The sequence below is a fragment of the Chenopodium quinoa genome, unplaced genomic scaffold (genome assembly GCF_001683475.1).
Source record: "Chenopodium quinoa cultivar QQ74 unplaced genomic scaffold, ASM168347v1, whole genome shotgun sequence".
Taxonomy (NCBI): Eukaryota; Viridiplantae; Streptophyta; class Magnoliopsida; order Caryophyllales; family Amaranthaceae; genus Chenopodium; species Chenopodium quinoa.
Genome location: NW_018743503.1, coordinates 2670413 through 2690456, shown reverse-complemented (window position 1 = coordinate 2690456; position 20044 = coordinate 2670413). Strand labels below are relative to the sequence as shown.

Below are 20044 nucleotides of genomic sequence, written 5' to 3'. Positions count from 1 at the left end.
CACCCCAAACCGTGGAAATATGACCTTCTTGAGAAGCTTGATCACCACCTTGTAGTCATTAGTGGGGGAGGGTATAGCTTCCATCCATTTAGTTACATAATCCACCGCCACCAAGATATATTGATTCCCACAAGAAGAAACAAAAGGACCCATGAAGTCAACACCCCAAACATCGAATGGCTCCACTTCCAAAATGTTTTGTTGAGGCATCTCATCCCTTTTTGTTATGCCACCACTCCTTTGGCATTTGTCACACCTTGAAACGAACTTGTGAGCATCTTTGTGCATTGTTGGCCACCAAAGAAGAGATTGAGAGATCTTTTCCATGGTCTTTTCTACACCTCCATGCCCTCCACACGGCAATGAGTGGCAATGCACAAGAAGTCCTTCGATCTCATGGTCCGGGACACATTTCCGGAAAAGGACATCTCCACATTACTTGAACAAGTACGGGTCATTCCAAAAATATCTCCTCACTTCCCTGAAAAACCTCTTCTTTTGTTGAGAGGAGAACTCCGGAGGAACAACTCCACAAGCTAGATAATTAGCTATGTCCGCGTACCAAGGGCTAGGTGTTGAAGCCATGGTCATGAGGGATTTAAATCCCACCTCCTCATTGATTGAGACATCTTCCCTATTCTCAAAAGGAAGCCTAGACAAATGATCCGCGAAATAATTTTCCGCTCCCTTTTTATCCCTCATTTCCATGTCGAAATCTTGGAGCGCAAGAACCCAATGGATGAGACGCGGTTTTGCTTCCTTTTTGGTCATGAGGTAGCGGACTGCTATGTGGTCTGTGTACACAATCACCTTGGAGCATATGAGATTGGACCTAAATTTGTCCATGGCAAACACGACTGCTAGCATTTCCTTCTCGGTTGTAGTGTAATTCTTTTGAGCCTCATCAAGCGTTCTACTTGCATAGTAGATGATATGAGATCTTCCTTCCTTCTTTTGCCCAAGTACCGCACCTACTGCAAAATCACTTGCATCACACATTAGCTCAAAAGGCAAGCTCCAATTCGGAGCTTGCACAAAAGGAGAGGAGATGAGAGCTTCCTTGAGTTTTTGGAATGCCTCAAGGCAAGACTCAACAAAATTGAACACAACATCCTTTTTGAGTAACTCGGTTAAGTGCTTGGCGATTGAGAAATTTTTTTGATAAACCTCCGGTAAAAACTGGAATGCCCTAAAAAGAATCTCACTCCCGTAACGGAGGTAAGAAGGGGCAACTTAGCAATCACCGAAACCTTAGCCGAGTCAACTTTAATGCCCTTTTTTGATACTTTATGGCCTAGGACAATACCATCCTCGACCATAAAATGGCATTTCTCCCAATTTAACACCAAACTCGTCTCTTATCACCTTTTCAAAACTTTTTCAAGGTTAAAAAGACATGTGTCAAAAGACGAGCCACCAACACTAAAATCATTCATAAAAACTTCAATCTCATTCTCAAGAATTTCAGAAAAATGGAAGTCATGCATCGATGGAAAGTCGAGGGAGCATTGCATAACCCGAATGGCATTCTTCAGTATGCAAATATCCCATATGGACATGTAAAAGTAGTTTTCTCTTGATCGCTTGGATGGATAGGAATTTGGACAAAAGCCGGAATATCCATCCAAGAAGCAAAATAAAGCATGATGGGAGAGTCTCTCCAACATTTGGTCCATGAAGGGGAGAGGAAAATGATCTTTCCTAGTGTTTTTGTTCAACTTCCTATAATCAATGCACATCCTCCACTCGGTCACCGTCCGGGTGGAGATTTCCTCTCCTCCTTCTCCTTTGACAATGGTCATTCTACCTTTCTTTGGAACCACGTGAACCGGGCTAATCCACTTGCTATCAAGGATAGCATAGATTATACCCGCTTCACGTAATTTCAAAATTTCTTTTTTGACAACCTCTTGGAAGCTGGGGTTCAACCTCCTTTGAGGCTCAATTGAGGTGGATTGATCATCCTCAAGGTGAATACGATGCATGAACAAGGAAGGGCTAATACCCTTGATATTATCAATGGTATACCCTATCACGTTTTTATATTTTCTCAAAACAACAAGCAATTTTTCCAAATCAAGCCCATCAAGGGTAGCATTGACAATAATAGGGTATTCCCCTTCATTTCCAAGATAAGCATATTTCAGTGAAGGAGGAAGGGGTTTGAGTCCTACCTTGGGAGGAGGCTTGAAACTCTCCTCCAATTTTTCCTCCACTAGTTCGAGCTCATCATCCCTAGGATCATCCTCTTCCTCCTTTTTGGCTTCATCAATGGCCATGGCGAACTCTTTTGCTTCTTGAGAGTGGTACTCTTCTTCGCATATAATAGCTTTAACCATTGGATCTTAAGGACTCATCACAACCCTTCCCAACCGATCCAATTCTTCATTCACAACATCAACCCTATAGCACTTCTCAACCATGGGGGTCTTGAGTAACTTAGAGAATTCAAAAACAATTTTCTCATCAACTACCTCACATGTTACCGCCCCCAAGGTCTTAAGAGCTTCACGGCCCAAAATCAAGGCAGTATCCACATCTTCCTCCATATCCATCACTACAAAATCACAAGGCACATAGATATGCCCAACTTGAATAGGGAAATCTTCAAGCTCACCGCAAGGTAGCTTTACCGAACGGTCGGCTAATTGAATGGTTTTCCTTTTGGGGATCATCTCAATATTAAGCTTTTGAGCAATGGATAGAGGGATCAAACTAACACATGCTCCAAGATCGACTAAGGCACCCCTAGCTTCCATGTTCCCAATCTTAACCGGCAAGGTAAAACTTCCCGGATCCTTTTGCTTCTTGGGCATCTTATGTTGAACAAGTGCACTCACTTGATAGGGGAGAGTGATATGCTCATCATTGAGCTTTCTCTTGTTGGTGAGAATGTCTTTCAAGAACTTGTAGTATGAAGGCATTTGTGTGACAGCTTTGATGAAAGGGAGGCTTATGTGCAAGTTCTTCATCACACTTAGAAACTTTACAAATTTGTCATTCAATTTTCTCTCCGCAAGTCGACTGGAAAAAGAACTGGTCCATCAAGATTTCTAGCCTCACTAGAAGTTGAGGATGTCACCACATCCTTAGACTTCTTTTTCTCCATACTTCTCTCTTTCTCATCAATCTTCTCTTCTTCAACTTCTTTATCTTCACTCACACTCTCTTCTCCTTCCTTCTTTTCCTTGCCATCCCCCTCCTTGGGACCCTCATAGGATGTGCCCGATCTCAATGTGATTGCCTTGCAAGAGTCGGGTTTCACAATATTAGAAGGGTTGGTTTGAGATTGCCTGGGTAGAGTAGAAGATGAGTTGAAAGGAACTCTCTCGGCCAATTGAGCTAGTTGTGAATCAACCATATTGTTATGAGCCTTGACCTCTTGCATTTGTTGATTCATGGCTTGAAGTTGTTGAAGAATTTTTGGTTTGAGTAGAATCGGGTTGCGATGCTTGCTCTTGACTCCTTTGAGTCGCTTGATTTTGATTTTGGTATTGGTGTTGATTATTTTGTTGGTGGTTCCTTGGGTAGTTTCCCCTTGGGTTTTGGTTTTTGTATTGGTTTTGGTATGCAGGAGGGTTTTGATATTGGGGGTTGGAGTTGTATGGTTGTTGAGCTTGTTGATTCCATTGTTGAGGTTGGGTTGCAAATCCGGGTGGTGGTTGTCTCCAAGCTACTCCACCGCCACCTCCCCTATATCCGTCTTGCCTTGTGTTATAAGCCGCTACATGCTCCGGGCTCAAACCTCCACAATAAGATGTATCGTTGTTGGTCCACCACAATTTTGACAAGAGAAAGAGTTGACTTGGGATGAGTTTGCACCACTATTGACATTGGTGTTTAACTTTGCAAGCCCTTTTGTTAAAAGCTCAATTTGATGTTGCAATTGATCGACCTTTTCCAACTCATACTTTCCACCCTTCTTCGGTGGATTCCTCCTTCTACCGCCCCAACAGTAGTTCTTCACTACCTCATCGATTGTTGCTTCAACTTGGTTTTGAGGTATTTTGATCAATTGTCCACCCGCCCCCGCATCCAAGTTAGCTCTAGACATAGGTTCCAAACCATCATAGAAGAACCTCATGAGCAAGCTTTGATTGTTTTCATGATGGGGACATGCTTGCACCAACTCTTTAAACCTTTCCCAAGCTTCACTAAGGCTTTCATCCACCCCTTGTTCAAATGATGCAATCTTCCTCCTCATCTCGGCGGTCTTCTCTTCGGAAATGAACCTTTTCAAGAATGCTTGGACGATCTCCTTCCATGTTGTGAGAGAATTAGGCTTGACTTGCTTGAGCCACTTCTTTGCTCTTCCCGCAAGAGATTGTCGGAATAGATGCATTTGGATGTATTCTTGGGAAACTTGATTGGTTTGTATCATGGCACAAAGCTCGAGGAACCTATCAAGATGCTCAATAGGATCTTCACTCGGGGAACCCGAAAATTGCTCCGCTTGGACCATTCTTGTGTATTGTGGATGGATGGTAAAGTTGGTCTCCGTGACGGGTAGCAATATCCCAACGGTGAGCTCATAATCCTCAAAACCAAGGAGTTCAAACTCTACTCAAAGCAATTCATTCTTATGCAACTACTCAAAGCAAGTTGATGAAATCAATCAACCCTAAACTAGATCATTCTCATGCATCTAATCTAGGACTAAAACATTGGGGTTATAGGTGCACACAATAACTCCAAGCATATTAAGCACAAATCATCAACTCAAGGTAGATTTCAATCAAAAATCAATAGGAACTCAAATAAACATGATTTTCACCCCTTTCCCTAGCTAAAAATCTAAGCTAGAGAAAGGAAAATACCCATAACAACCAAGCTAAACAAGTATTCAATCTTAATGCAACCTAGCATGATTCTAAGTCAAAGAGAAATCAAGGAAACTAATAAAGAATGAATATTTATGAGGAAAACATGAGTAAAAACAATAAAACTAAGTATTAGGGAAATAAGTGAAAAGATTACTATTATGAAAGTTAAAGGATTACCCAATCATCAAAGTTGTTGCAATAATCTAGAGGAAAGCTTGAATATTTGATTACAAAGATTGAACGTTGAAGACTAATGTTTTCTATCTGTAAAAGACATGGATTTTCTCTCTCTACAAATGTTTTTGATGCTAATGAAATATTGAAAAATATGAAAATCTCAAGCTAAAGACTATTTATAGTCTTCTACTATAATGAGGAAAATGGGAAAGAGAGAGGGCTCTGCAAACAGGCTGTCGCGCCCTCTCCAAGCTGGGTAATAAGTTCGCCAAACCCAGATAGCCGCGCCCGCGGGTCTTCTCTGCCGTGCCCGCAAAGAATAACGCCGCGCCCGCGGGCCTCTTCGTCGCGCCCGCGGCTCGCCATCTCCAGAAACTCGTCCTTGCTCAGGACATCCCTGTCCGCGCCCGCGGCCTTGCATATCAGCGCGCCCTCTCCCTTTTGGCATCTCCACTTCTTTGGCAAGCTTCCTTAGCATCTCCACTCCATCTAGCAATCCATAATTCGCCCACGAGTGCTAGGAGCTATCAAAACACACAAATAAATGGTAAAAAGCGGCAGAAAAGATAAAAGTGAAGGGAAAACACCAGAGGTAGCTAAAGTAACTAAAATAGAATAAAAAGTGCTAATAAGAGGCATAAACAAGTGGTAAATCGGGGGAATTCTCTAATGAGAGAGGGTGAAATGGTGGCATAAATGCCACTCATCACTATCCCTATAGATCTAGATGCGCAATATGTATTGTGCCTCTCCCAAGTCCTTCATTGAAAATCACTTACCAAGCAAGCCCTTTACGGACTCTAACAGTTTAGTGCTGTTTCCAATGAGTAATACGTCATCGACATTGTTTCGGGGTTTTTGGAGTCCCTCAGGAGAGTTACAATTCCAAGAATGCGCGTCGACCGTCTGTACCTGCAAAACCACGGAAACTCCGGTTGGGTGGAGTTCCGCCTCCGACGATCAAGTTAGAACGTGTTCGGATGAATAAAAGTGCGGAATGTAAAGGTTTTTCTCTCAGATCCCGAGAGAATTCTGCAATTAATATTGCTCGGGTTTTGTGTGTGTATTTATGAATATATAATAAATGAGGATTTTCCTATATTTATAGTGAGAAGAGATCAGTTCTCCTTTCATAGGTTAGAGAACCATGTGTCACAAGAGGGTTGGTTCTTTAAGAACCTCTCTGATGATAACACGTGCCAGCACGTGATTAGGCCACGTGGACAAGGTATTTTTACCCTAAACATTTGCCCCTCACAGGTGTGACGTGGCTTGCCACGTGGCACCTTTGATAGGTGTCATGCTCTGAGAAGGTGACGTTTCGCCTTCTTCTCTCTCTCTCTTTTTTTTTTTTGAATTCGAATTTGAATTTGAATTTGGTAGGTGACGGTTCGCCTTATGAGTTTCCTCTATAAGTAGAGACCCACTCCTCATTTTCAAACTTTGAAATTTTTTTTTGAGAATTTTTTTTGAGAAAGAAAGCTCTAATACCGGCTGCTAGTTCTTGCACAACCGTCTTCCTTTTCCTCACTCAACCGGTCACCGTCTGAGAGCTCTTCATTCAAAACATATTAAAACCGCCTGAGGGTCTTTTGTCATCCCCCTGGCTTTTAATACACCCACAGCTGGTCAACCGTCTGGGGGTCTTTAGACTGGTTCCCTTTGCTTTCAATTCACCCACAACTGGTCAACCGTCTAGGGTATCATCAAGCAACACTTCAGAGGAACGGTTGGGTTGTTTAACAATTTTCAATTACTCGTGAAGAGGGTACATCTGGGCAACCGTCTGGGTATCTTGTAGGGTTTCGTAGTGACCCGCGGAAGGAAACCCCCCAAGACCCGCCCCTTAATTAAAGCAATTAACAAGCATAATAATAAACTTAATCAAACAAGACTAAGAACAATAATTATACCTTTGTTGCGTGCTTCGCTCTCAAAGAGCTCTTACTTCAAAATTCCGAAACTACGAGATCTCCTACGAATCGTACCCTCGACCCGACGCGAGCGTCCTAAGTCTTGAAGGTTAGTCAAGACCCGGACAAAACAAAACTATGAGTTTTACGAATCAAAGGTTTACTCTAATTCCACTCAAGGTTGTGCATTTCCCAATACCATGCCTTTGGTATTCATAGGGAAATGCACCCTTGATTTGCAATCTCCCATCAATGTGGGAGAGTTGGTAAAATCAACAATTTATTTAATTCTAAATTAAATAAATAATCAACTTAATCACATTGTGACAAGTGGCACAATCACATGCTTGAGTGATGGCCAAGGCTAGAAGGGGGGGGGGGGACCATTTGCCTTGCTCCCCAAGGCCTTGATTTGGTCCCCACATCCATGCACAAAACCGGGTCAAGGAAGGCTAGCTAGCTGCCAGCTAGCGTGCCAGCTAGGGCTGCCAGCTAGCACTGCCTTACTGCTTAGCACCTCAGCTAGCCAGTGCGTGCTGGAGCTAGGCTGTGCTGGTGCTGTGTGCTGGCGCTGGTGCGTGCTAGTGCCATGCGCTGGTGCGTGCTGGCGCTGGTGCTGTGCCTCGCATCTCTCGCTGCATCTCTTGCACCATTGCTAGCATGGCCAGCATGCGTGCTGCTAGCGAGCCACGCATGCTGGCCCCCTTGCCTCGCATCATGCGCATTAGCCTAGCACCACACGCATCCCCTAGCAGCCTTGGTACGTAGCAATGCTGGGCTGCTGTGCGTGGCCTAGCAACGTGCTGGCGCCTAGGCCCTCGCACACGCATGGTGCGCTGCTTGGTGCTGCCATGCAAAGGCTAGCACGCAAGCCTGCACGCATGCTGCGAAGGGCTTCCTGGTGCTTTGCTGCGCTTGTTGCTTGCGATAGGCTACCAGGTGCTCCTGGTGCGCCTGTTGCTTGCGATAGGCTGCCAGGTGCTCCTGGTGCGCCTGTTGCTTGCGATAGGCCAGTGGTGGCGCGCCTAGGCTGCGATGGTGCGCCTAGCACACCTAGTGTGCTTATGCTTGCGCCTAGCCATGCTAGGTGCATGCTAGCTTGAACTAGCCTAGCATCCACATGGCTAGGCCAGTGTGGTGCTAGGGCTATTTTTATACTTGTCACTTTGTGATTTTGCGACGCTCGGTCTCGACGCCCTAGGCTCGATTTCCGACGTCTGTATTCGTAAAACTCTGTCGACTCATTAAATCCTTTCGGATTAATTCGTCGTCTCGGATCGGTGATTCGATTGGGTTCGACCCGAAGGGTTCAGTTAAGATTAAGTTGTAATATCAATTGTACCTCGATATTACTGATCGGAAGTGGCCTCCACCTAGGCATTCCGATCACTTGATCTTACTGAAGAATTATCTCTGTAATAATTCTGAACCCTCTATCGGAATAATACACTTGTTGGAACGACACCATTCCTTTCAATCTCCCACTTGTCCTTCCGGACAAGTGTGCATACAGTGTATATCCCATTTCCTATGTCTCTTAATGTTTCTTCGTGAACTATAAGGTAAGATTCATTGTCATCCTTATTACGTTCGTAAGTGTTTCTCGATCACCGAGTTCAACTGTCAATAAGTAGATGATTTCTAAAATCCATCTGAGCACGACCATGCATTTTCACAGTCTCGCTCTTCGAGCGGCCTTGTAAACAACAAAACATTTTCCCTATTGTTAATAGGAGACAATCCCAGTCTTGCATTGTAAGTTCATCTTACTAAGAGGACTTAGTCTCCCGAGTGTTCCCGTTATGATCCCCAGTTACGGCAGACGTTTGGAAACATCAAAGAGTCTAGTATTTAAATAAGAAAGCTTCACAATACTCATGGTCGGAGGAAACAGGTTCCGATAGTCAAAATGAGAAATGTACTTATGACTATTTGAAATTTCTTAATGTACTCATATAGGTCTTATCCAGTACGGTTCCAAATTGTACCTGTGCAAATGATTTATGACTGTCACGTCCTCGTAGCACAAGAAACGGTGCTGTAAATCATACTACACACTAATCCATGGCGGTCATCAATCGTCCATTTGTTAGATGACCTCTATTAGGGACAATTTTCGATTTGAATATTCAATGTTCACTTAACAGGTGTTTCTTTATCCAAGACATGGTCTTGATACCCTGTTTTGAATATTTCCGTAAATCGAATGGACTCATTATTTAATTCTAAACCACAATTAAATAGTAATGGAGTGAATGATAATTTTGCACAAAAATTAATTACTCCATTAATGAATGGTTTCAATAAAGTGTTTTACATTAAAACTATCAGTTTAATTAAAACACATGTACAAGGAATTTTCAAAGCCAGTCTCCAACATTCTTGATTCCCATCGCCTCAATGTTCTTGTTGTGTTTCACCTGAGGCAGCGGTTTAGTAAAAGGATCGGCCACATTATCATTTGTGCCAATCTTACAAATTCTGATTTCACCTTCGGATTTCCATTCCCTTATCATGTGAAATTGCCTTTGCACGTGTTTGACCTTCTGGTGTTCTCTCGGCTCCCTTGCCTGAGCGATAGCTCCATTGTTATCACAATAGAGGTCTATCGACCCCTTGATTGAGTGTACAACACCAAGTTCGCTGATGAACTTGCGAATCCAAACAGCTTCCTTGGCAGCTTCTAAAGCGGCCAAGTACTCGGCTTCAGTTGTAGAGTCTGCAGTGGTGCTCTGCTTGGCACTCTTCCAGCTAAACGCTCCTCCATTCAGACAGAATATGTATCCTGACTGTGACTTCGAGTCGTCTCTGTCAGTCTGGAAGGTAGCGTCGGTGTAACCTTCAACAACCAGTTCTTAATGGCCTCCATACACCAGGAATTTATCCTTGTTCCTTTTCAGGTACTTTAGGATATTCTTGGCCGCAGTCCAATGCGCCTCTCCTGGGTTCGATTGGTATCGGCTCGTTGCACTCAGGGCATACGATACATCTGGCCTTGTACATATCATGGCATACATGATCGATCCGATCAGCGAAGCATATGGGATTTGATTCATTCTTTCTCGATCAACAGGTGTCTGTGGACACTGTTTCTTGCTGAGAGTTATGCCATGGGACATGGGTAAATGCCCTCTTTTGGCATTCTCCATGTTGAATCGAGCCAGTACCTTATCAATGTAAGTACTCTGGCTTAATCCAATCATCCTTTTAGATCTGTCTCTATAGATCTTGATGCCCAATATGTACTGTGCCTCTCCTAAGTCCTTCATTGAAAAACACTTTCCCAACCAGCCCTTTACGGACTCCAGTAATTTTGTGCTGTTTCCAGTGAGAAGCATGTCATCGACATACAGGACTAGGAATGCAATATCACTCCCACTGACCTTCTTGCATACACAAGATTCATCTGGATTCTTAATAAAACCAAACTTGCTAATGGCTTCATCAAATCGCAGATTCCAACTTCTGCTGGCTTACTTTAGTCCATAAATGGACTTCTTCAGCTTGCAAACCTTTCCAGCGTTGCCTGGATCGACAAAACCTTCTGGCTGTGTCATATACACAGTTTTTTCCAAAATTCCATTAAGGAAGGCGGTTTTGACATCCATTTGCCATATTTCATAATCGTAATATGCAGCAATCGCTAGGATGATCCGGACGGATTTTAGCATTGCAACTGGTGAAAAATTTTCATCATAGTCAATCCCGTGGATTTGTCTATAGCTTTTTGCCACCAGTCTAGCTTTGTATATCGATACATTTCCATCATTGTCTGTCTTCACTTTGAAGATCCATTTGCAACCAATGGGTGTATAACCCTCGGGCAAATTAACCAAGTCCCAGACTTGATTTTCAAACATGGAGTCCATCTTGGATCTCATGGCCTCTTGCCTTTTTCCAGAGTCGGGGCTCGTCATAGCTTGCTTGTATGTCGCCAGCTCATCACCATCCATGACTAGGATGTCCTGATCGTCGGTTAAGACGATACCGAGGTGTCTGTCTAGTTGAGATCTTTGCCGTTGCGACCTACGAAGGGTAATCGGTTGAGCATTTTCATTGTCAGTTTGATTCTGACCAATCTTCTTAGATGCTTCCAAAGCATCTAGATTGTCAGTTTTGTCAGGTTGACATTGTTGCTCGTCCTCTCGAATTTCGTCAAGTTCGATTTTTCTCCCACTTGTCATTTTGGAAAGGTGATCCTTCTCCAACAAGACACCATCACGAGCAACAAAGACTTTGTTCTCGGATTTATTGTAGAAGTAATACCCTTTGGTTTCTTTTGGGTATCCCACAAAGAAACACTTATCCGATTTGGGGTGAAGTTTCTCCGATATTAATCGCTTGACATATGCTTCGCATCCTTAAATCTTGAGAAAAGACAACGTAGGAGGTTTCTTAGTCCATAATTCATATGTAGTCTTTTCAACAGCTTTTGACGGAGCTCTATTTAGTGTTAGTGCTGCAGTTTGTAGCGCATGTCCCCTAAAAGAGATAGGGAGTTCACTAAGACCCATCATTGATCGAAACATGTCTAACAAGGTTCGATTCCTCCGTTCGGACACTCCGTTCCATTGAGGAGTTTCGGGAGGTGTCAACTCTGAAAGAATGCCATTTTCTTTCAAGTGATCGTCGAATTCATGGCTCAAATATTCGCCACCTCGATCCGATCGAAGTGCTGTAATTTTCTTGCCAAGTTGATTTTCAACTTCTTTTTGAAATTCTTTGAATTTCTCAAAGGATTCAGATTTATTCGACATTAAGTAGATATAGCCATATCTACTAAAATCGTCAGTGAAAGTGATGAAATATCGGTAACCTTGTCTTGCGGGTGTACTCATTGGTCCACATACATCCGTGTATATTAGACCTAATAAGTCACTTGCCCTTTCTCCCAACTTGGAGAATGGTTGTTTTATCATCTTGCCTAATAAGAATCCTTCGCAATTTTCAAACGACTCTAAGTCGAATGAGTCAAGAACACCTTCTTGAAGAAGTTTCTTGATGCGCTTGATGTTAATATGACCAAGACGACAATGCCACAAGTAGGTTTGATTCGACTCGATGGTTTTAGCCCTTTTGGAAGTATTATTGATGTTATAAACCTGTTTGTCTAGTGAAAGCACATAAAGACCATTTTCTGAATGTGCCTTACCATATAAAACATTATCAAAGTAAATAAAACAACTATTGTTGTTGATTCGAAATTCGAATCCTTTGGCATCCAACGCCGATATTGAAATAATGTTTTTGGTCACTCTTGGAGCATGATGGCAGCTTTCAAGTTCTAGAATAAGCCCTGAGGGCAAAGACAAACTGAGAGTTCCATCGGAGACGGCAGACATCCTTGCTCCATTGCCGACCCGAAGCTCGACCTCTCCCTTCTCTAGCCTCCTATTTATCCTTAGCCCCTGAGCATTGGAACAAAGGTGTGAGCCACATCCGGTATCTAATACCCACGATGTTTTGCTAGCGAAGATTAAGTCTATAACGAAAATACCCGATGAAGAAGCAATGTTGCCATTCTTCTTATCTTCCTTGAATTTGAGGCAGTCCCGTTTCCTACGTCCATTCTTCTTGCAGTAGAAACATTCGGGATCAGATTTAGAAGAGGCTGCCTTTTTGTCCTTGCTGTCCTTGGCAGATTTTTGCTTAGGCGGGAACTTCTTCTTTTTCCCTTTAAAGCTCTTCTTTTTTCCCGGACGTTTGAATGGCTTGCCCTTCCTCACCATGAGCATGTCATGCTTGCCGTCATCCTTGAGGGTTTGCTCGGCTTGCTTCAACATACCATGAAGCTCGGTGAGGATTTTCTCCATACTATGCATATTATAGTTCATTTAGAACTGATCACAGCCTTTGTGAAGCGAGTGGAGAATGATGTCAATTGCCATTTCGGTTGAATACCCAGCATCAAGCCTTTCCATGTTCTCAAATAATCCAATCATTTTGAGGACATGCGGGCTGACTGACTCTCCTTTTTTGAGCTTGCTCTCAAGTATCTGCCTGTGGGTTTTGAACCTTTCAGTTCGGGCCTGCTCTTGAAACATATTCTGAAGCTCAGAAATGATCTCAAAAGCCATCTCCTTTTCAAAGAAAGTCTTTTGAAGGCCCGAAGACATGGTGGCCAACATGATGCATTTGACATCCCGATTGGCACTTTGCCATCGGTTAAGGGCAGCCTGAGTGACCTCCTCATTGGGAGCGTCGGGCATTTCTTCATCAAGGACGTATTCCTTTTGCTCCTGCATTAGTACAATGCGGAGATTTCTTTGCCAATCAAGAAAGTTTTGCCCGCTCAACTTCTCCTTATCGAGAATTGAGCGCAAAGAGAATTGGTTGTTGTTTGAGTTACTTGCAGACATGGTTCTACAATTGAAAGAATTTGAAAAGAAAACCATTCATAAATCAATAAGTTGAAATTTAAAACGTTCATGCATATTCAATCTTATTGAGCATTTTATCCACGCATTTATAAAATTGTTCCTTTTAGGCGAGAATAAAATGATTTCGAGATCCCAAAGATCAAGAAATTGTTAAGCATGCTTTGGCTTGTCTTAATCATTAAATATCTTAAGGTAAGCAATCCAATTGCTAATAGCTCCAAGCTACTCTCGGTTTGATAAAATGTCGCATCTAATGCATCCTTGACATTTTATCTCTTTTGCCACGACATCTAAGGACTCCTTACTGATATCGTTGAGCTTAACCAAGACAACTTGTATACCTAGTATACCTTACGTTCCTAGGGAAGTAGTGATGTCTCGCTTTGGTGTAGTCCATCACGTACGCGCATTAGTTCGGTAAGTGTTGTTCTTGGAACGACAAATTTTAGCTCAATATTATTAAGGGACCTAGGGTTTCTATGTTGGTTGATTTAAGTGAACTTAACTAACCGTCGCAACATATAGAAATCCTAGACACGCATCTAGAAATCATATATAAATAACAAAATTATATATAAGGCATAGAAATAGATGCATTTGGCAACTACCATTACCCCTTGAAATCTTCAATTTCCATGGGTCTTCATTTTCGCTCGTCTTCATTGAAACGCCGTCTTGAGACATCTTGGCCAAAAATAAATAAAGCTAGCTAGAACGACTAAGATTAATCAAATAGTACAAAAATATTTAACAGTTCGCAGACCGTATTTAGATTTACAAAAATACATAACGGAACGCAGTCCGTATTTTCTTTCCTAGTCGGGCCCCACTAGTTGCCATATTCAAAGACCTGTTTTGAATAACAATCTTACATTCACCCATTCACTATTTGTGAATGGCCCATGCAATTTTACGAAATACATAATTAAACACACAAAACTAGTAACTAACTTAGGTGGTTAATCCGATTAACACGCCTAATTAAAACTAGTCAAAGTTGTTTAATCCATTTTTCTAAAAGCAAAATGGTTACGCAATTAATTAAGCTCCCACTAAATTGCGCATCCATACTTAATTAATCCGATTAATTAAGTCGGCATAACCCATAATTTGTCAAAATTTTGCAAAACCGAAAATCGAGGTTTTTTACCCTCGTTAAAATAATTACGTAAAATATTTTAAAGATGGGATAATTCAAAAATCATAGCCCAAATTTTAAGCAAAATGCCCCAACATAACCCTTTGAGGGTGCGCACCATGGCTGCTAGGCAGCCCATGGCATGGCGCCATGGCGCGTGGGCGAGGCCTGCTATGCCCAGCAAGCATCACTACTAGCCCAGCTTCCTGCTAGCATGCTGCGCATGCTTGCTAGCATGCTGGTGCTTGCGAGCAACTTGCGTGCTGGGCTGGCGCCTACTGATGCTAGCCAGCATGCATAGGCAGCCATTGCCCCACGCAATGCTGCGCCCAGCAAGCTCCCTGCCACACAGCCACACGCATCATCATGGCACACCCCTGTGCGCACCATAGGCAGCCACATGTGGGCTGCTAGGCAACGTGGCTAGCCTTGGTGGCGCTTGGGTGTTCTTGCCTTGATTTGCATGCCAATTCTCGGAATTTAATTCCGATTTGTGTGTGACAATAATTAATTCTAAATTACATTGTAGAATCAATTTGAGGAAAAATAAGTCCAACTTAAATAATATTAATTTTATTGGTGCACAAGCCTAAATTATCCAAAAATTTTATTTTGAACAAAATTAGGTCTTACTTTATGCTTAAAACAAAATGAGCTATGTCCATAATTAATCTTGCCAATATGCAAATTAATAATGGGTTTGACAAATGGGAGTTGGAAAAATAAATTAACCATCTTCCAATATGAAGATTACTCAAATTTTACTCACAAGTAATTAAACTTGAAGGATTTTAATCAATCAAACATGAAAAATCCAAACTTTGTTCAACATGGAATTTAGGGTTAGGGTTCCAATCATTTAAACCTTTAAAGATTAGAACTTTAACATTATAGGAACTTAAAATTACAAGATCACAACAAGCATTGACATTTTATTGCAATTTATTTGCAAAATTTGTGAAAAACAAGTTTATGTGAAAAATGGTATATCAACTTAAGCACTAATAAAAACTCCATTATTATGCTTAAGGATATTTTAAAACTAGTAGATTAATGATGCAAATGTGCATTTAATCTAACCTTGTAATGCTTGCATTAATCAAGGCTTAAAAAGAATTAAATTTTCGTTGGAAAACGAAAAACCCCAGAAAAAATGGGTTTCTGGTTCGAATTTGGCTTCTGAACAGCCCTCGAAGAGAGTTGAATCTGTTCCAGAATGTCAATTCCACCCAAAAATCACTATTTTTGAGCCAAAATCTGGGTTCGACAGCCAAATCGAGAATAAAATCGAGTTTTAAAAATAATTAAAACGAGCATCTAATCTAATTTGAAGAGCATGAACCAGAAAAAATAAATTCTTTAAAACACCTTAATTAAAAATTAATTGCAAAAATTAAAAGGAGCATGGCTCCGATACCGCTGCAGGGTTTCGTAGTGACCTGACACTACGCGGAAGGAAACCCCCAAGACCCGCCCCTTAATTAAAGCAATTAACAAGCATAATAATAAACTTAATTAAACAACATAAAGAACAAGAATTATACCTTTGTTGCGTGCTTCACTCCCGAATAGCTCTTACTTCAAAATCCCGAAACTACGAGATCTCTGACGGATCGTACCCTCGACTCGACCCGAGCGTCCTAAGTCTTGAAGGTAAGTCAAGACCCGGACAAAACAAAACTATGAGTTTTACGAATCAAAGGTTTACACTAATTATAAGAGTTCCCTTTTTAATTCCACTCAAGGTTGTGCGTTTCCCAATACCATGCCTTTGCTATTTATAGGGAAATGCACCCTTGATTTGCAATCTCCCATCAATGTGGGAGAGTTGGTAAAATCAACAATTTATTTAATTCTAAATTAAATAAATAATCAACTTAATCACATTGCGACAAGTGGCACAATCACATGCTTGAGTGATGGCCAAGGCTAGGAGGGGGGGGGGACCATTTGCCTAGCTCCCCAAGGCCTTGATTTGGTCCCCACATCCATGCACAAAACTGAGTCAAGGATGGCTTGCTGGCTGCCAGCTAGCATGCCAGCTAGGGTTTCTAGCTAGCATGCCTGCTAGGGTTTCCTGCTAGCACTGCCTGGCTGCCCAGCACCCCAGCCAGCCAGTGCGTGCTGGAGCTGGGCTGTGCTGGTGCTATGTGCTGGCCCTAGTGCGTGCTAGTGCCATGCGCTGATGCGTGTTGTCGCTGGTGCTGTGCCTCGCATCTCTCGCTGCATCTCTCGCACCATTGCTAGCATGGCCAGCATGTGTGCTGCTAGCGAGCCACGCATGCTGGCCCCTTTGCCTCGCATCATGCGCATTAGCCTCGCACCACACGCACACACACACATCCCCTAGCAGCCTTGGTGCATAGCAATGCTGGGCTGTTGTGCGTGGCCTAGTAATGTGCTGGCGCCCAGGCCCTCGCACACGCATGGTGTGCTGCTTGGTGCTACCATGCGAAGGCTAGCAAGCAAACCACCACGCATGCTACGAAGGGCTGCCTGGTGCCTTGGTGTGCATGTTGCTTGCGATAGGCTGCCAGGTGCTCCTGGTGCGCCTATTGCTTGCGATAGGCTGCCTGGTGTTCCTGGTGCGCATGTTGCTTGCGATAGGCCAACGATGGCGCGCCTAGGCTGCGACGGTGCGCCTAGGCTGCGATGGTGCGCGTAGCACACCTAGTGTGCTTAGGCTTGCGCCTAGACATGCTAGGTGCATGCTAGCTTGAACTAGCCTAGCATCCACATGGCTAGGCCAGTGTGGTGCTAGGGCTATTTTTATACTTGTCGCTTTGTGATTTTGCGACGCTCGGTCTCGACGCCCTAGGCTCGATTTCCGACGTCTGTATTCGTAAAACTCTGTCGACTCATTAAATCCTTTCGGATTAATTCGTCGTCTCGGATCGGTGATTCGATTGGGTTCGACCCGAAGGGTTCAGTTAAGATTAAGCTGTAATATCAATTGTACCTCGATATTACTGATCGGAAGTGGCCTCCACTTAGGCATTCCGATCACTTGATCTTACTGAAGAATTAACTATGTAATAATTCTAAACCCTCTATCGGAAGAATACACTTGTTGGAAGGACACCATTCCTTTCATATCTATCAAGCAACATAGAGATTTCCGGCTGCTGATCCGGATAGCTTACTTTCTCCATACTCAAAGCATCTTCAAGGTACCGTACAAATGGCCCTTCATCAATAATCCAACAGAGGCGCACATGACCACCAGGCGCAAGGATAGGAATTTATGGTGCCGCCTGTAGAGGCAACTGTCGTCTGGGATGATGACCTTGATCATGCCGACGACTATTTTAGCTGTTATGAGGCGGCATAAGTCGGCCTCCGGTTCCCCCTCTGTAATACAATAAAAGCCATTCTAAGAGGCTACGACCTTGGCGTTAGGCAATTATCACCCAATTCTTAGGTGAATATATAAGGATACATTGCCGCCAACGAGATGAAGAACATAACGCCTAGTTGGGAGGCGTTTGTACATATGCATTACCTCAGCCGTGCTCCAGGCGGCTGGAGTGCGTGGTATACATTGACCACGCATTCAGAATACATGATGACGCTTGACAAGCCGTCAAAATGGAGCAGCTAGAAGAGCAAGTTTTACTTGGTTTCTTCCCCATCGTTGCGTCTAAACCACTGGCTTCGTTACTACAACAGCTCTCCTTGGAAAGAAATGCGCCCTTCGTAGAGTACCGGAAGAGGCTTGGGCGGAAATAATGGAGACGGGGCTTTTTAAGAAGGCTTCCCTGCCTTGGGATGATGGGACTAAAGTCATTGTCCCCAAGAACTGTGTCCCTCCAGCTTATCCGGACTGGCTAAAGGACGAGGCGTTCATTTCCGCCTGTGGCCTTAGCACAATGTTTAGCAGACGTATGTTGACTGATAACTAGCACTTTATGTCGCTTGTATCATTCTTGAATGGAATTTGACGTTTTGGTTTTCTTCTTTGCAGAGAAAGGATTAGAGATGGTGCCTCTAGAGAAGACACCCGCTAAATCGGCTGCTCAGATCCGAAAAAATCAGTTGGAGAAGAAGAGGGCCTAGCTGGCGGCCAAGGATGATAGGGTAAGTGCCGGCTGAGCTCTTTTACCGTTTGTATTGTTTAATGTCAACTCAGCTATTAACCGGCTGTTTTATTTTCTTTTTCAGACGGGGAGCAAGAACGTTCCTCGCTCTTCAACGAAGATGATAAAGAGACCGGGCATGGAGCCCTCCCAGCCTGCTTCCAAATCCAGAAGGGTTCCGGCTACCGCTCCCTATTCTGGAAGGCCGCCTGTGCCTGACAGGCCCACATCAGCAGGCAAGAGCCTGAAGGACCTGGGCCTAACAACAAGACGGGTGAGGTTGAGACGAGGGAGCCTGAAACTTCCTCGAGCCGGCTGCTTGCTGTAGCTACCGGTTCCAATGCGGCTGGGGGTGGGACGACTCCTCAGCCTGAAAATGAAGGTATGACTCTTACCTTTGATCCCCCCTAACCGTTTGGGCTTATGCGAGTCAAGTCCCAAGCTACCCAATCACGGGATTCTTTAGGCAGCCGGCAGAATGTAGGTGCCGCCTATGCTCAATACTTAACAAATAAATTTGTTGATGTAGGTGATGTTAAGAGTAGACTGCCTCAAGGTTCCCTTGAGGAAGAAGCAAGAGGAGGTAAGAGACGCCAATAGGCTGGCGGCTGACCTTATTGCCGTTACTCAATACAACACTTTAATGTATGAAATACAAACTAAAAGCCCGAAGATGAAACAGGAGGAAAAAACAAAGGAGCTCATGGATGCTGCTGAGACGGCCAATAAGAAGGCAGCTGAGTTTGTGCTACAAGTTAAAACCTCCAGGCGGACGTCAAAGCGCTGGGGGATGCCAACAAGGAGAAAACCCAACTGAGGGCAGACGTCTCCCGTCTGAAGAATGAGCTGGCCCAGACGCAGGCTAATCACAAAGCCAAGTTGGAAGCCGAGAGCCGAGCAGGACCGGCTGGTTGCTAAGAACGAGCGGGACTGCGAGGCCCGCATGAAAATGGCCTAGACCCTCATCCACCCGAACACTGAATGGAGTTTTTCGACCTGAGGTACAAGTACGCCACAAAGGTGTACGACGCTCAAACCCTTGGGCTTAAGAAGCCGACTCCCTTCGAGGAATGGGCTGGCATTGTTGAGGAAGAAGAGGAGCGGGCAAAAGTACGATGGGAGCGCCGGGTGAGGCTGATGAAGCTCAACCCCAGCAAACTCAAGACGCTCCTCCATCCGGCCAGGGCCAGACGTCTTATCCTCACCAGCAACAGTGACTTGATTTTCTATCTCCACCCTTCGAGCCGAGTATTTCATGTACTTCTTTTCCTCGGACGTTGTTCTGGCTGACAATGATTTGATTAATATAATTTGTCGACTGAGTCAGTTTTTCCTTTGACATAATTTGCTTCAATTTTTGCAATTTTTCTAGTATGCTCGTACAAATCTTTTCTTTTTCTTTTTGCAATTTGACTCAACACATGCGGAATGTCAGATGCATTGGCTTTACCTGCCCCTAGACGGTTGTTTTCGTAATATTGCTCAAACCTAAGCAGGCAGTCGTCTAAACAAGCATCCGAACGGATAGACAAGCGGT

At 43.6% G+C, this 20044-nt stretch overlaps 1 protein-coding gene across 1 annotated transcript; it reads right to left on the bottom strand.

Moving 5' to 3' along the window:
• Window positions 1–2356: 2356 nt before the first annotated feature.
• Window positions 2357–2924, bottom strand: LOC110739577. The gene is made up of 2 exons (XM_021920033.1): window positions 2475–2924; window positions 2357–2383 (listed from the first exon to the last, which is right to left on the bottom strand). The coding sequence occupies exons 1-2, from the start codon at window positions 2922–2924 to the stop codon at window positions 2357–2359; spliced, it is 477 nt and encodes a 158-aa protein (XP_021775725.1).
• Between the last annotated feature and the right edge of the window lie 17120 nt (window positions 2925–20044).

Bases quoted from the DNA above. Each gene is read 5' to 3' on its own strand.
- LOC110739577 (XM_021920033.1), bottom strand. From the start codon at position 2,924: ATGCCTTCATACTACAAGTTCTTGAAAGACATTCTCACCAACAAGAGA. The intron at 2,384-2,474 runs GTAGTTGATGAG...TTGTGAATGAAG, and splicing joins TGGGGGCGGTAACATGTGAG to AATTGGATCGGTTGGGAAGG.